The sequence below is a fragment of the Lutjanus erythropterus genome, chromosome 4 (genome assembly GCF_056507025.1).
Source record: "Lutjanus erythropterus isolate fLutEry1 chromosome 4, fLutEry1.hap2, whole genome shotgun sequence".
NCBI lineage: Eukaryota > Metazoa > Chordata > Actinopteri > Lutjaniformes > Lutjanidae > Lutjanus > Lutjanus erythropterus.
In genome coordinates this window covers 46,857,435-46,873,753 of record NC_139320.1, presented here as the reverse complement: position 1 = coordinate 46,873,753, position 16,319 = coordinate 46,857,435, and the positions used below count along the sequence as shown (strand labels likewise).

The window sequence follows — 16,319 nt, the reverse complement described above, 5'->3', positions numbered from 1 at the left end:
ATGCTGTTTCATTTGACAATGTCATTAAAAAGGGAAAGTTAGTGTTGATGCAGCACTTTGTAACAATGTCATGCTAGCGCTCACCGTTTATTTTTAAACTATTTGTTTTAATTCCACCATGAGATGAAGTTTACTCAGAGAAAACCAAAGTTAGCTCTAGATTTGTGTCAAATGTCTTACTTAGGCAAGTTTCCAGAGAGGATCTTCCAGGCGTACTCTCTCAGGAATTTCTGGAAGATGGTCGTGAGGGCGATCATTGGTTCTCCGGTGCTCAGCTGGGAGCACTGCACCATGCATTTCTTGTAATAGACAAAGAGGTCGGCGCAGCTGGGCAGCACCGCTCCGCCCTCCTCCGTGCCCGCCTTGGGTGGGCCTTGTGCTCGGAAGTCAGCCACAAACCGGTCAATCAGTTCGCCGAGGTTCCTGCAGATGCCCGAAAATGTACAGCCAAACCCACACAGGTTCACACACACACATACACACACACGTGTGGCTGGATTAGACGCACATAAAAGGAATTAAATGAATCAAATAAAAACATTTAAAGAGTAAAAACATATGATTGGTTCCTGACCGCAATAAATAAATAAAGGGATAGAATAACAGGCACACAGACAGAGAGCCAGATGAATAAACAGGAGAGACTATTCCAAGCATATCAAAATCCTCAGCACTACAGTCAACAGGTCCACAGTCGGTTGGTGTGGCCCAATCCGACTGAATCTTGGAACTAAAGCCAAGGACAAAACAAGCAGGCCACTGTTCTCTCCTGCTCTGTCCCACTGGGGACAAGCTGATCTGGCCGCTGCCTGTTTCAAGCTTTTTGGACTGGACTGAAATGAGGTTGTAGCTGCAGAATAGGTCAATGCTGCTCCCTTGGACGGACAAGCAGCATTTAACGCTCTAGAAAGCCAAGAGCCAGGGGCCGCATGCAAGCACAGCAGTCCCAGAACTGTGACTGGGACCGGGGGGAGGGACTGATGGAGGTGGAAGTGAAGGACGGTGGGAGAAAACAGAAAGAAAGACTATAAAGAACAAGGGGAAAAATAAAGAAAGAAACAAGAGACTGAGATTATGAAAGGAGGAAAGAAACAGAAAGAGAGAGACCCCAAAAAGGAAAAAAAAAACATAAAGAGGTGGGAATGAAAATAGGCAGATCTGCTGCGGCAGCACTTCTTCAGCCTCCCTCTCTCTTTCTCTCTGGGTCTGTGGTCGTGCAGCTAATGGGAAACATTTCTGCCACAGTGGAGACAGAGGCATGTACAGGAACAAGGGATGGAAAGACAGAAGAGGCAGTGAAGTAGAATGGGAGGTGGGGGATCTGATTGATGAGTGGGCAGTGGAAACAGGATGCATGTGCCAGCTTTACACACAACCTGCTGCTCCCCGATTGTGGGTTTGTGTACCACGACCCAGTTCTGCCCTGTGTGGTTTACACGAGAGAGTGTGTTGCTCACTTGTCCTGGGACTCGATGTAGACGTATAGATGAGGTTCAAAGCACTTGGAGACGATGCCATGGAAAGGGTTGTCCGGAGCTTTCGGCTTCCTGGGCTAAAACAATGGAGGAAAAATGAGGAATCGGTGAAATAACAGGTTTTAGTTGTACACTCCTCAAAATAAAGGTGCTTTCTAGAACCACAAAGTTTTCTTTGGCTTGTCCCCATAGGAGAACCATCTTTGGCTCCTGGTAGAACTTTTTAGAAAGGCTCCATTTGGAATCCTTTCAACATAAATGGTTAAACCTAGAACCCTCTGTGAAAGGTTTCACCTTGATCCCCCTATGAGAGGTTCTATAGGAAAACCCTTCTATGGTGTAATGGTTCTACCCAGAACCCTCTCTGAAGGTTCTATCCAGAATCTTTAAAGGGTGCTAAAAACAAACCTACCAGGGGGTTCTACCAAGAAGCTGTATATATTCCAATGGTTTTTATATTCCAAGGGGGTTCTAGTGTTTTGTCTTGAATCTACCCATGGGGTTCTACTGAGAACCCTCTATATTAGGGTACAGAGACCACTTGATTAAAGAGTTCTTCAAGGAATGCAACAACTCTCTCTAGGATTCTTTTCAGAATATTCCCACCTTTAGAGGGTGCTAACAAGAACCAACCCAGGGTGTTCTACCAAGAACCCTTTTATATTCCAAGTGTTTATCTAGAACCTACACAGGGGGTTCTACTGTGAACCTCTTTATATTATGGTACAATGAGCTCTTGACTAAGGAGTTCTTCAAGGAATTCAGCAACCCTCTCTGGGGTTCTGTGTACCATCTTTTCGCCTTCTAAGGGTGCTAACAAGAACCCATCCATGGGGGTTCTACCAAGAACCCTTTTATATTTCAATGGTTTTACCTAGAACTTACCCAGAGGTTCTACAAAGGACCCTTTTAAATTTCAGGAGCTTTATCTAGAACCCGCCCAGGCAGTTCTACTGAGAACCCCTGGATATTATGGTACAATGAACCCCTGACTAAAGACTTCTTCAAGTAATTCATTTATATTTAAATATTTTATGGAGACCCCACACAGGGGTTCTACAAAGGATCCTTTTAAATTTCAAGTGTTTTATCTAGAACCCATCCAGATGGTCCCAAAAACAATTCTTTGGATGACAGTGATTCTTCTGTCTGGAACCCCTAGTCTTAAAAAGACTTCTTCTTTTTCAAAAGGGGTTCTTCAGAAGTAGACTTCAGCCCTTCAGGAAGAATCCTTTTGGAACCCTTATTTCTCTGAGTGTATCTCCTCTGAGTTCAACTCAGAAGGCAAAGGTGAAGGTCAAAACAATGAAGACAGGAACAGTTCAAAGATTCAGTATTTGATACAGTTCCTTGTGTAACATCTTAGAAACTCAAGCCATTAGCTTTCCATGCATAAAATACATTCAGCTGATACTTTATTAGCTCTCACTATAACTGATGCAGCCTAATACAACAGCCCTGCAATAAATCCTACATTCAAGAAGGTTGTTATGTTCCGTTTTTGTTGAAACTGCTTTAAAGAGGTGTGGATGCAACTTTATGGTCATTTTGGAGGCTGTAGTTTGTGGCGCTGTTGAACTTGTGCTACACTCAGAGGTACTTCTAACCTCGTTACAGGGCTGTTATATTAGAGTGGAGTAGGTTTACTCAGGTGTAGAAAATGGATTGTATTGGACTAATTACCCACTCACCACTCAAGCAACAGATTGATCATTTCTTGGCCAATCTATTCCTTTCTAAAGGGATAGTCTGAAGTCTCTGAAGTGGGGTTGTATCTAAAGTCAGTGTATTATCTACAGAATGGTCTGCATGGCCCCAGTTTGAAGAAGCAGGGTCAGCAGCAAAATATAATTTAGCTAACAGAAAAAGGTCCATCTAAGAAGATCAATATCATAAGTGTGCACCGTATTTAGAATAATTTTGCCACTTTACCTAGCTATCAGATAACATTTCCTGACTGGAAACCTTTGTTATATAAGCCAAATGTCACTCTCAACCAGAATCCTTTGGCAAAAACAGTATTTTTACCTCGCAGAAGACAGGAGTTGCTGTTCTACCAATGCCTCGATTGGTTGGTTTGGTTTTATTATTGTGAAACTTCAGTGAATTGTTGTTGCTACAGAGGTTGTGTCATGAGTATATTGTGTCTTGTACTTCTGTTTTTACACACAGCTAACTCACAGCTAACAGCTAACTGGTAAAGTTAAGGAGCTGTGTACTGTCCCTGCATATAAACAAATAAAAATAAATAAATAAAATAATTAAGCCGCCGAAGCTATCAAGACAGCAGTATACAAGGAACTCCTGTGGTCTGCAAGGCAAAGTTCCTGTTTTTGCCAAAGGAGTCTGGTTGCTTTGGATAGAGTGATATTTGGCTTTTATATAACAGTAGTTTCCTATTGGCCTGATGGCAAAGTGGTTAAATATTCTGAATATAGCATGCACTTAGACTGATACAGATTTTTTGTGCTGGGCCTTTTTTTTAGGTGACTAAATACATTTTGCTACAGACCCTGTCCACAGGAGTGCATTGGTTAGCTTCCTGTACCTGTACTTGTCCTTCTTCTTCAAATAGAGGCATGCTGACCATCATCTACTGAGGGTAATACACTGACTATGGACAAGTACCTTATATATGCAATCTATCCCTTTAAGGTTATAATTAAGAGGTGGTGCAGTCAAGACAATAAGATCATAAGATTGTTGTGTTTAAACTAAAGCCACATCGTTTTAAGCTGAGGCACTACACGGGAGAACATTTAAATAATTCATTAATAATACTTCTTTTCCACTTGTCAATGCATTGCCATGAGCAAATGAGTCATGTTCCTTTTAAACAGGAAACTTAAGAAATGTTTTGGCCTAAATAAAGCTCCACATCAGAGAAACAACATCTAACAGTCCCTTTATGTTGCACAACAGATCAGATGGAGGTAATTATAGGTCAACTGACCTTAGCCAGATCCTCATCCTTCTCCGTGCCCACGTCCTCGCCTGGCTCATCCTCCAGGAACGGGTTAGTGGGGTCTAGAGGGCTCTCTGGCCTCTTTTGCTACAAAAACACAGATAAAATGTGTTGGCATGCAATAATTGAGCAATAGAAACAATACTAACAGAAGTGTTTTTGTAATTCAGAAGTGGGAAGTAACTAAGTACAAATACTTTGTTAGTGTACTTAAGTAGATTTTTCAGGTATCTGTACTTTAATTGAGAATTTATTCCTCTGACAAATTTTTGCTTTTACTTACATTTTAATACAAATATCTAACGTAAAAAGACAAAAAACTAACTACTGACAATACAAAAAGCAACGTAATAGACAAAGAAGCTAAAAAAAATGATGTAACAAGAAGAAAAAGAACTAACGCTGAAAAAGACAGCAAGGCCAATAGAAAGTTGTAACAAGATGAAAACGGTATAACAAAACAAAAAACACATAAGACGGAAAGATGTAATGGAAAAAAAATATGTAATAAGACAAAAAAGACATAACAAGACCAAAATGTGATGTAAGACAAAAAAAAAACGCAGTACCAAGACAAAAAGCACCCCAAAAAATAATGTAAGATGAAAAGAGATGTAGCAAGACAAAAAACAAAGAAACAAACACAACGAAGAAAAAAACATGAAATGAAAGAGATGAAAAATTACGTAATGATACAAAAAATATGGCTTAACAAGACGAAAAAGACATAACAAGACCAAAATATAACGTAACAAGATGGAAAAAGCCATAAGAGATAAAAAACAACATAAAAGACGTAATAAGATGTAACAAGATGAAAGTGGCATAAGACATAAGAGGCTGAAACAAACAGAGAGGAGGTAGAAGTGTCCTTCAGATGGGGTCTTTTTTACACAAGTATCTGTACTCCTACTTGAGAAAACCGTGTGTACTTTTGCCACCTCTACTGTAACTATTACATTATTATTTCAAATTAAAGTCCAGGTTTCATTCCTTTCTTCCATGTTTATGTGGAGCACATCATGGGAGACTCTGATGACACTGCACCTCCAATTATAATATTCCACTCAACCAAATCCCTGATTGAATTACAGAACCCAACAGGCATGGGTGTAAACTGACCTGAAGACAAAAAGGCCTCTTTCTGGCCCAAATATTATCAGTCCTGAACGAGCTTGGCCTAGTTGTGCGCTCACAAAACAACAACCATAATCTGCCCATTCTCTGTGTATCGCTTCCACCTCCACACACCAACGTGACCTGGATTAAAGGGTTTCAAGAGTCGTGCTGTGTGTGAGCGTGCACATATTTTCTGTGTTTTTGGACACTTTCAGCCTGAATAATTTGTAGCAGCTGGAGTCAACAGTGACTAGACCTGCAGGTTTTGTGTGTGTCTCTGTGTGTGCGTTTCTCACTCCAGGTACATCAGTCAGGGTGCATCCTGTGAAGCGTTTGGCCAGAAGACCCTCAAAGTTTGTGGTCCTCTGAATGGCAAACAGAAGCAGTTTCACCTCGATCTCCTTGGCCCGTGTTCGCATCACTTTGGCGAGCTCCGCCCTGAGACACACACACACAAAAAAAAATGGATGTTGAGTATATTACCTCCAATTTCTACACCCTGACATCCCAGACAGTTCCCAGTGATCCTTGTTAGTACATAACTGTAGTCTTACATCTGTCCTTTTAGCAAAAACATGTCTTGCCAGGCTTTTTTCTACTGACACTATTACAATTTTTGCCAGATGTTGTTTTATTGTCAGTTGCAGCTGGGAGTAACACACACACACACAGTGCGCCACTGTTTCTTCTCTGTAGCTGAGGGGAAAAAGACTGAGAAGTGGGGACACTAGGTCACCGCTCATGTGGGCCACCTACGTCAATTGCACTGAAAGTTGCATCAAATGACAGACTCACGCCAGGCACGCCACGCCAGTGTGGTTCACTTCATGAACCTAATGAGTCCCACAACCAATTTCTCAATTTCTGCCCGTTTAATTTAATTACCTCTTTTTCTTTCTTTCTTTTTTTTTGTTTTCTTGTGGACAGAGAGGCAGCATAAAATATCCACTCAACAGGCTAAAGCTACATTTGCAATGTTTGAACAAAGATGGATCTGTGGCAAAGTTATTATAGTTAACTAAAAACTAAAACTAGGTGTAAAAAACAATATTTTGTATTTGTAAAATTAACAGCAGCACAGGAAATGTCTTTAGTTTTAGTCAATTTGGTCAAATCTGTCAACACAACAAGCATGAGGAGGCATGAGTGTATATTTTATTTAGACTAGGACGTCTGCAAGAGTCAATTGCCTTCGCAAAATGTGTTTGTAGCAAAACCTATTCTTAACTTCTCATACCTTGCCTATGACAAATACCCCCTATATTATAACAAAAAAGAAAACTAAAACTAACCTTTTTTTTTAAAGAAAAACATACACTGAAACAAGCAAAATCATTCTGGGAACTAACTGAAACTAAACTGAAGTGAAAACATACCTGGTGATATGGCAGAACTCCACAGCGATACGCTCTGTCATGCACCACTCCTCAGGAAACATGCGTCCGTATTTCTCCTCATAGTCTACGAGCTGCCGTTTGATCCAGGCGTAGCGGCGATCGATCTTGTCTAACCACGCAACCTGAGCAACAAGAGTTGGGATAGTTTTTAATACCACCCTTTTCCAAGTAGGTGTTTACTGGGATTAGATGCGATCTTGTACATTATGGAATTCAAAGTCATTCTCACATCCTGGTTTTCCTGGAACAACACCAGGTACTCTGAGAGGTGCTGCCTGATGAACTTTTTGATGATCTCCTGTTTGATGCGCGGGTCCAGCACGTTGGCCACCAGACAGGCGTCTCTAAGCACGTTGCTGGGGCCTCCTGGTCTCTGCATGGATTGCGGAATAAAGGTTTTGTACAACAAGACTAGAACATTAAACACTGTAAAACATAGCATTATCATTCTGTATAAACACTGATAACTTGCATCAGATATTTGTTTTCGGCTTGTCTGTCCCTATTAAATAAACCATAAATAAATACAAGATATTTACCTTAGAGCCCTGAGAGGGGAAGGCTTCTTCAAAATCTGCCAGGATCTGAGTCCCCAACTCGCTCTGTGCTGCCTTTACTCTGGATGGGACACAAAACAATTACGCTAAATTATCCAGCGTTTTCTCAATCTGACAAATGTCATATTGGAATAATGACAATTTCATGTGGAAGCCTCCAAAAACAGATCTCAGCCTCCTCTAAGGCTTAAATATTTTTTGGCTCAATGGCAACTCTGGCAAAGACTTTTTTTATGCCTCACGGCCAGTTAAAAGATACCTTGTTTGATTATTGTCCAAGAATCGCAGGGAAAGACACTCAAAGCATTTTAAAGCAAACAGCTTGCTATTTAAGGATAAGGATAAGGTTACTTTCTTGTCATTCCAGAACATGTTATACATGAAAGGGAACAAAAAGAGGCAGTCAGATCCCGGTGCAGGCAATAGCAATTAAAAATAATACTAATAAATACATATATAAATAAATAAAAGCATAAAAAGACTTTAAAGGACTAAAAGCTGAACAACGTGGCTGGGTGGGCCCAAAGTGCAGCAATGCCCTAAAGTTACATGCTGGAAAACCTCGAGGCCAGTGATGTTTTTAAAGTGTCAGAGCAACCATTATGAGTTTGCTAGTGTAAAGTATTTCAAAAACTCCAAAACACCTGTCACGACCAATTATTCCCCCAATTATTATAAGCCCAGTATAAGTACACAAGTGTGCAGGTGTCTTTGTGTGCACGGCTTTCTGTGAATGTCAGCGCACTTGGTTCTGGCCGGTAAAGCGACAACAAAGACGTGACTGAGAAGCGTCTACATAATGAGGTTTGTAGAGTCCTCAGAGAGTCTGTGTTTCGCCTGCAGGCATCCGGGCCGGGTTAACCCAGGACAGCAACCAAAGACATGACAAGGGTCCAGAATAAACAGGACAGGGTGGGGAGATAGTATCACAGATGAATGCCAACTCAACTAGTAGCCTTCACTGCCGGCTAAATACTCAGCACTCCGCCTCCGTCTGGTCAGTCTGGAGCAGAGCTGACAGCTGTTTTATCAGACTGAGACCCAGGGTTCCTACACATTTTACAAAATCAAATTCAAGCACTTTCACAACAGGTTTTCAAGCTTACAGCTGTGGTAAATTGCATATTTTTATACATAAACTAGAGCTGCAAATGTGCAAGCTCTTTACATATGTGTATATATTACAGTTTAACTCATACTGGTTGTGAGTCCCTCAGGCTGTGGAAGGCAGATACATATTTATCTGCCTGAGGAGACGTCGTCCCTTCACCCAGGAGAACAGCCAGTTTCTCCTCAGGTCAGGTCAGGTCAGGTTTAATTCTTTATTTGTCCATAGTGGAAGTCTCTTAGTGAAGAGAATGAAGCCCATCTCTGTTTCTATTTGTCCTTCTGAGCAGTAAACACATATGCATTCCTCTCTGGGCAGCCGTGTCTGCCTATGTCGTCCTGTTCCTATGGCCAGGTCACTCATCCTGTATTTGGTGAGGATTAATCTCTGTTTCCTGTCTCTGACAGAGTGGAGATATTCTGCAAATTTGTATTCTCTGTTTGGAATTAAATAAGAATTTAGTCTACTTTGTTTTTTTTAATTTAATTTCTCCAGTGTTCCAAATAAAGTTCTTTTCATTTATTCATAATTTATTCAAAATTTTACTGCCCGTTTCTGAATGTTAAGCAGTAATGGGGAGAGTCCCAGGCGCCCCTGCAGGCATTGTTTGTTTCCTCTGATCATTCAGAATTCTTCAACAGAATTCAGTGTGGAGGGTCTCTGCTGGGTGTTTGTCCCAAGTGTCATGATCCAATCTACTGAGCGGACCCCATGTCTCACCGAGCATTTTAAAGAAAAGATGGCAAATTAAAGGAGAACACAACAAAGTTTTAACATTTCAAAATGTGTCATCTATCTGTAAGTGGTCTTGGGATCCTATGCAACCTATCTGAGCCAGTGTCTGACTTTTTCTTTAGCTAAAAAGTGAACTTAGCCATTTATTGTCAAAGTAATGCAACAGCAATTTTAAGCAGTTTCAAGCACTTTTCAAAACGTACATTCACTAGATTAAAATTCAAGTGTTTAAGAATTTCCAGCGTCTGTACAATACAAACCCTGGAGAACAAGGCGTCCAGTCTATGGCTGTGTTTTGTCCAACCATGTAAGTGTAAACACACACATACACACACACCACAGCGCAGCACAGCTGAGCCTTATGTCTCATTGTCTGTCAGCTGAACTGTGACAGTCACCGTGTAGCTGAGACGGTGAGAAAAGCATTCAGCGCTGACGAGGAAAAGGACTATTAAAAAATAATCAAAGTTGATCCTGTGTAAAGGTGAAAGCTGCCCTGGCTCCGTTTAGTCACGCTCCAAAGTACCATCAGGACAAAAGGCTAATTTCTCTCACTGCAGTAAAGACAGCGGGGCCACAGAAATGTCAGGTGGATCATCTAATGTGTATTTAGCCTGTAACCCACAACAATCTTCACATTTGTTTCAAACTCAACTGTGCTTCATTTTGTAGATGTAGAAATATCATCTGTGGTTTTTACTACTAAATTGTGCACTTGGCTCTTATTTTTCAGAATATGAAATTATTTGCTTTAATGCATTTGTTTCAGCTTATTTAATTATGCTGTTACACAGCCTTTACAATCAGAGTAATGTGCTGTTTTAACAATAATGCTGTTATATAGGGATGGAACAATAACAAAAACTCAAAGTCTGATAATACTACTATAAAAAGTCCATGATAGGGTTTTTATTGCAATATTAAAATATCTTAATGATATTTTTTATTTAACCCAAAATGCCTCTGCGTTGCTTCTTTAATAAAATAAAATAAAACAAAAAAATAAGCTTGCCATGACCTAAACGTGTGCAATAAATTGCCATGAACTGTCAGTAACACTGTATAATGATCATCATTAATAAATGACAAATTGACAACAAACTTATTAGTTATTTTACTGTTAAAAACCAATTTAATTATAATAAATAATGCTTAATAAGTATTTGTAATGCAATAATTTGATATGTGGTCATCAGTTTGTGTATAAAATAAAAATTCTGAGTGTTGTTGCATATAGCAAAAAAATTTGTTATCATTGAAATAACTATACTACTATCAATTTTCCATTTAAGTGTTACCGAATTGTCTTTGGAAACAAATGCTCAAATTATGTCTGCACAATTGCACAAAACCAACACCAACAGTCAGTAGTAAACTAAAAATATCATCACATAAAATGAACATAAATATAAATATTTAATCTGTAACTGTTTGAGTTTCACCTCATTGTTTTTCATGAGAATGTTCACAGTTCACTGACATGAAAAAGAAGTCAAGAGAAATGTGAGTTTTTTTTAAATTATCTTAAGATATGGATATGAATTGATTGTATAGATAACAATGATATATAAAAAGTTTAGCTTGCTGCTGCAAACATGTCTGAACAGCTTTTCCTCCTGGCTGTAACTCCCCTCTGAACCTTCATCCTGCCTCTATATCCACTGTTTCCTGCGCTTGTCTCAAACATTGTTTGCTGTCTTTTGTCTTCTTCTGCTATTTACAGTATTGTGGTGGCAGATTTGTTAGATCTCGATACTTTCTATTAACCTTTTGCGTGCAGCTGTCTGCTATCTTCCCCTTCCCCGTGTCTCTCTTCTTATCATCTGTTTCTCCGGCAGAGTCACTTCTTCCACGCAGCTGTTATTTGGTATGAACACTGTCTGCCACACCTCAGTCAGAACAGAACACAAGGTCATGCTTTTTTTGGTTTGGTTTTTTGCAGGTCAGCACTGCTTTGAACATGAACATCAACTTGGCCTAATGTGTCCCAAACTGATTCTTGGAAAATAATAGCAAAAATGGAAATTAAATCAGCCAGAACTGTGGGAAACAACAGCGTAACAATGGACTTTGTTCTGTGCGTGCATAAATCTCTGGGTGAGCGCTTGTGTGTTTAAACAAAAGACCACATCCAGATATTGGCACGACTCTCTCCAGAAAAAAATACATTCCTAAATGTACCATTGTCCAATGACTGATAGACGTGTTGCAAGCATGAGGAACAATCTCAGGCGAATAATGTAATCAATGCATCTTCCACACACATGAGCGGAAGCATACAGATGGAGATTCAAACACACCCTCAGAGAAGTATGCCTCTAATCTCTCACAATGGAAGAAATGCTGGCATAATGGGACACTATTCAGTGGGTTTCCTTCCTGTGCGGGACTGTGCGTGTACGTGTGTGAATATCTGCATAAACAGGATGTAATACGCAAAACACCTCCAGCCAAATACTGCAACCACTTTTCAACAGTTCGGCTGACGAGCTGTGGAATATTTCTGCTGTAACCAGAGATCGAGCTCGGAACTGGCTACTGGAAACGAGCTGCTCTTACAGCCATGCTGCTCACTGAACAGCCAGAGTGAGCTCGAGCGAGGCACTAAACCCAACAGAAAGCGAGGAAAATATGTAACAAAATAATCTTACGGGAGCACAGATCAGTGGTGAGTGAGTAAGTCAGTTACCTCTCAGAAAGCTGTCTGATCTGGGGGATGCCCATGTACTTGTGGAAATGTTCAAGCACATTGACCACTCCCTGTAGCAGGTTGGCCACCTCACCATACTGCCTTTTTCTGGTCATGGCTCTGGAACACAAAACATATGCAAATTATTTTTATTATTATAATAAAAGTTGCAGAGTTTTGGAGATTTTGGCTGTAGAAATGTCTGCCTTCTCAAATGTAATGGGACTAAATGACACTTGGCTTCTGGTGTTCAAAGTGACAAAAAATATGTTTGAGAAACTGAAAACCAGCGTCTCTTTCAAAAAAAATCATGACCCAGTTACTCAAGACAGTCCACAGACCTTGTAAAGAGCAGTTTCATGGAAGAACTACTTTCTTTCAAGTAGAAAAAAAAGTAGTTCTGGTAGATTCTAAAACAGTTCCACTTGATTATACTGCAGAAAGAAAGTAGTTCCTACATGAAACAAAATGTTTGTTTTGGTGCTTGGAGCACTTTAATGTACTGGTTATTAGAACACCTGTAAAGCAGAGTGATACATGTAGTTAAAAGTCCCAGTGCTGTTGTACTCTATACCAGCACTCATGGAATGGCTCTTGTCCAATCATGTGTTGTGTAAAAAAAATAATAAAGTCGATCTTTATACAGTCAATGACCACAATTACATTACACCACAAGAGCTGCAACAATTAATCAATTAACCAATTAGTTGTTGACTATTAAGTTAATTGCTGATTATTTTGATAATTGATTAATCTGTCCAAGTAATTTTCTTTCTAAAAAATGTTAAAATTCTCTGATTCTAGCCGTGTTTTTTAACCCTTCTATCACAGTAAACTGATTATCTTTGGGTTGTGGAGAAAACAAGACATTTGAAGAGATCATCTTGGGCCTTGGGAAACACTGATCGACATCCACCATTTTTTGACATTCACAGATGAAAAAATTATTAATAGGCGATGAAAATAATTATTTGTTGTGGCCCTATATGTCACACGTGTTTATCCATATCAATCTAGCTTTACATCTCTTTTTCAAGTGTAAATTCATTCCTAACCTGCTATAGGCGAGGAAACCACCCACTCTCTTTGATAAATAGGATACAGAAGGATATGGATGCTAGAGACAAAAAGATTAAGCCTCTGGTGAGGACTGCACAGTATGCTTTTGTGTCCATCCATCTGAAACAGGGTGAAATTCTGTGGGATTTTCTTGTTGTTTTGCAGTTAAGTCAGATGTGGCATCAGTAAAAATTAAGAGCTTTTTCCACCCCTCAGGTCTTTTGAGTTTGTCAACATTACTGAAAAAAGATCGGACTGCAGTGATTCAGCCGATGGTTTGTGGGTTATATAACGTCTGATGGAAGAACCTGGCAGCAACTAATCCTTTATCCTAAAATTAACCGTGCATCTCACAACTACAAAATCTCCAAACAATTCAAAGTGCTTTCTTTTGGTCAAATAAGCTTCAGGGTAAATTGTGCTGTTCTTTTTTGTCCGAATGTGACTGTACCCACTCTAAAGAGTCAACACCCCCTGCCAGCATGTGCAGGTGGTTGAGGGTGGTGATGGATGTGGTGAGGTGGCGCTTGGCGTGGTCCAGCTGCTTTATGTCCCTTGTAATCTCCTTAACCTGCGCGGGGAGAGGGACAAGTCAGACGGGTTGGTCAGATGGCAAAGGAGGAAGCGAGAAAAGGTGAACAAATGTATGAGCAAACCACACACCCAAAGGTTTGAGAAATAATTGTTCCTACATGCTTCCTGAGGGAGGGTCTGCTTGATCCTTTCTCTACTCACCCCAACCTACTGGCCTTCCTCTGACTCTCACACACACTTGTAACAGACAGACACATGGAAGTTGCATTACCTCGACTTTAAATAACCCTCCTCACTGTCCTCCATTGTAACAGAAGGAGGATACGGGTCGTATCTCCCCTGCACTAGGGTCATATTCCAGCTGAGCTTCAACAAGCCACCTTTGTGTGTGCATGTGAGTGTGTGTGTACGTGTGCGTGTTTGTGTACGAACCATTTGTTCAGACTTCTCTGCTTTGTCCTTGATGTCTTTGATTTTGCCAAAGAGCTGCTGGATGGCTATCTGGGCCTCTTCCAAAGCCTGTCCAAAACAAAACAATGCAACATGAAACACACAAAGACAACACATTTTCAACTGCTGTGTAAGACCCATTGATAATGTGTGTAATTCTGTGTTCATGGGAGTGGGCGACACTGCTAATCTTTTTGGCTGAAGTGGTTTGAAAATTTGGGCCTCGAGGAATTACAAAGGCCAAAATCCAGCTCAGCCCATCCCTGAACGCGTGAGAATGACACCTGAAGCAGAAACAGCAGGGGAAAGTGGAGGAAAACTTGAAAACAGAGCTGAGCTATTAGACTAAAGCTCTGTGAGGAAGACAGGGATGAGTTTACAGTCACATACAGAGAGTAGAAGAAAGGAGAAGACTGTCATGATGCCACAGCTGGGGCTGGGAACTGAACCTCAATACTTTTGTGGCACTGACCGAATTGCTTCAGCACTATCGAGTATCAAAAATGGCTTGTCATTCGAAGAGTTCTGACAGTTATTTATATTTTTTATATCCAATCCTGTCCAATACTGTACAGATGTTCCACCAGTTGCTTCATTTAAATTTTTTTTTTTTCAAGGCACCTGCCTTCGCTGTATTTTGGAGTTTTGACTCAAACTTTTAAATTCTGATTCTTTATTTTGAAAGGGCTCAGTGCTGTAATGAACGGTATCTTTTAGATTAAACTATAACCTTATTCACTCAGTGCTGTACATCCATGTTGTTCTTTTTCTACTGTTGCTGCTGCTGGTTGCAACTTGTATGCAGCCTGCATGGTACGCCGTAAAACATCAAGTTTTGGACACAAAACAAAATACTAGCCCACATTTCAACACAGCAATTGAGAAAATGTTCTATATAGAACACTTCTGACCATTCCCTTATTAGAGATTTGACTATTATTAGGACCTTATATCATTTGTGTCTGGCCCATGGCCCCCTGATCAGTTTCTCTTGTGGCCCCCCATAAAAAATAATTGCCCACCCCTGCTCAAGAGTAGTGATATTTTCTTACCCTCCTACAAAAAACACTGTATCAACAACAACAAGAAAATTGTTCAATAAAATTTGAAGTAGTTTCACTAAAATGCGTATAACAAAAAAAGCCATGAAAGCACACTACTAACAATAATTACACCCTGGTTCATAAACAGCTATTCATTTCCCTACAATTAATTTGCTACAAGCAAAACAGCCAATCAGGTGTGTTGTTTAGTTGCACCATTGACGTGTAAGTGCAGATGATGAGGAAATTCTTAATTAGGGGCAGTTTTTTAAGTCTATTGAGTCTATTACCTGTGTGCCTTGATAAATAAAGTGGTTAAATTCAATATTTTTCCTCTTTATCTTTATTAAAAATAAGTTTGGAAATATCAAAAATTAAACAAATCGTGAGAAAAATTAATTAGCAGAGAATATAGACACCCTGTTCTGCAGCTGATTTATTTTTTATTCTGCTTTTAATCCAAATGTATCGTCTTCTCATGCATAAAATATCAACTTCCCTTTAGATTTCCTCATAAAGACTATGCCGCACTTCTTACAATACTTTGTGTTTGTGTCTCAGTCGTGGTGTGCAAGTCTGGGTCAAATTTCCAGGGATTTTTTTTTTTCTTTTTTAAATCCACACTCACCACTGGCTTTGATCCACATGAAAAATTATCCAGTCTGTGCCCACTCGCTGTTCCAGACCGGGGGCAATGCCAAGCAGACTAATTGGCCATCTAATTGACGAGCTATCTGGAGATCTGACATGGAGAGGTCTTAGGCTGACACATGAGCCATAAGGCTAATCTCTGCATAAAGGCTGTCACCATAAAGGCTAAAGAGATTATTAGCAGTTTTAACAGCCTATAAAGCCGGAGCGGATTAGATAACATTAGACAGTTACAATTGTAAGATAGTTAACGTGCTATTCTAATATTTCCCCATCATCTGACGTGGCAGCTGTTCTTTGATGCTCCTAAACAGAGACTGCGCTCCGACATCTGATGCCAAGGTAATTGGCTTCACTTGGCTCGATACCGTGGCGGCACTGCGACACAACTTCGACTCTCCTCAGACTCACACACTCTCACAGGCACATGCACACAAGGAATGCTAACAGCCGGCACCAGCTGTGCAAGGAATTTACCACTTTTACAAGCACCTCTACGAAACAGCGAGTGAGCAAACATGCAAAAACTGCAGACAC

General features: G+C 40.2%; 1 protein-coding gene across 1 annotated transcript in view; it reads right to left on the bottom strand.

The window, feature by feature from the left end:
• The window catches only part of vps53 (VPS53 subunit of GARP complex), a 49,091-nt gene that overhangs the window by 20,237 nt on the left and 12,535 nt on the right, over positions 1–16,319 (bottom strand). The window contains exons 5-14 of the mRNA XM_084718152.1: positions 14,071–14,157; positions 13,560–13,675; positions 12,046–12,165; positions 7,496–7,574; positions 7,186–7,329; positions 6,936–7,078; positions 5,856–5,997; positions 4,429–4,527; positions 1,458–1,552; positions 181–423 (exon numbers count right to left, since the gene is read on the bottom strand). Of these exons, the coding sequence (XP_084574278.1) occupies positions 181–423; positions 1,458–1,552; positions 4,429–4,527; positions 5,856–5,997; positions 6,936–7,078; positions 7,186–7,329; positions 7,496–7,574; positions 12,046–12,165; positions 13,560–13,675; positions 14,071–14,157 (1,268 nt within the window). The remainder of the gene's footprint in view (positions 1–180; positions 424–1,457; positions 1,553–4,428; positions 4,528–5,855; positions 5,998–6,935; positions 7,079–7,185; positions 7,330–7,495; positions 7,575–12,045; positions 12,166–13,559; positions 13,676–14,070; positions 14,158–16,319) is intronic.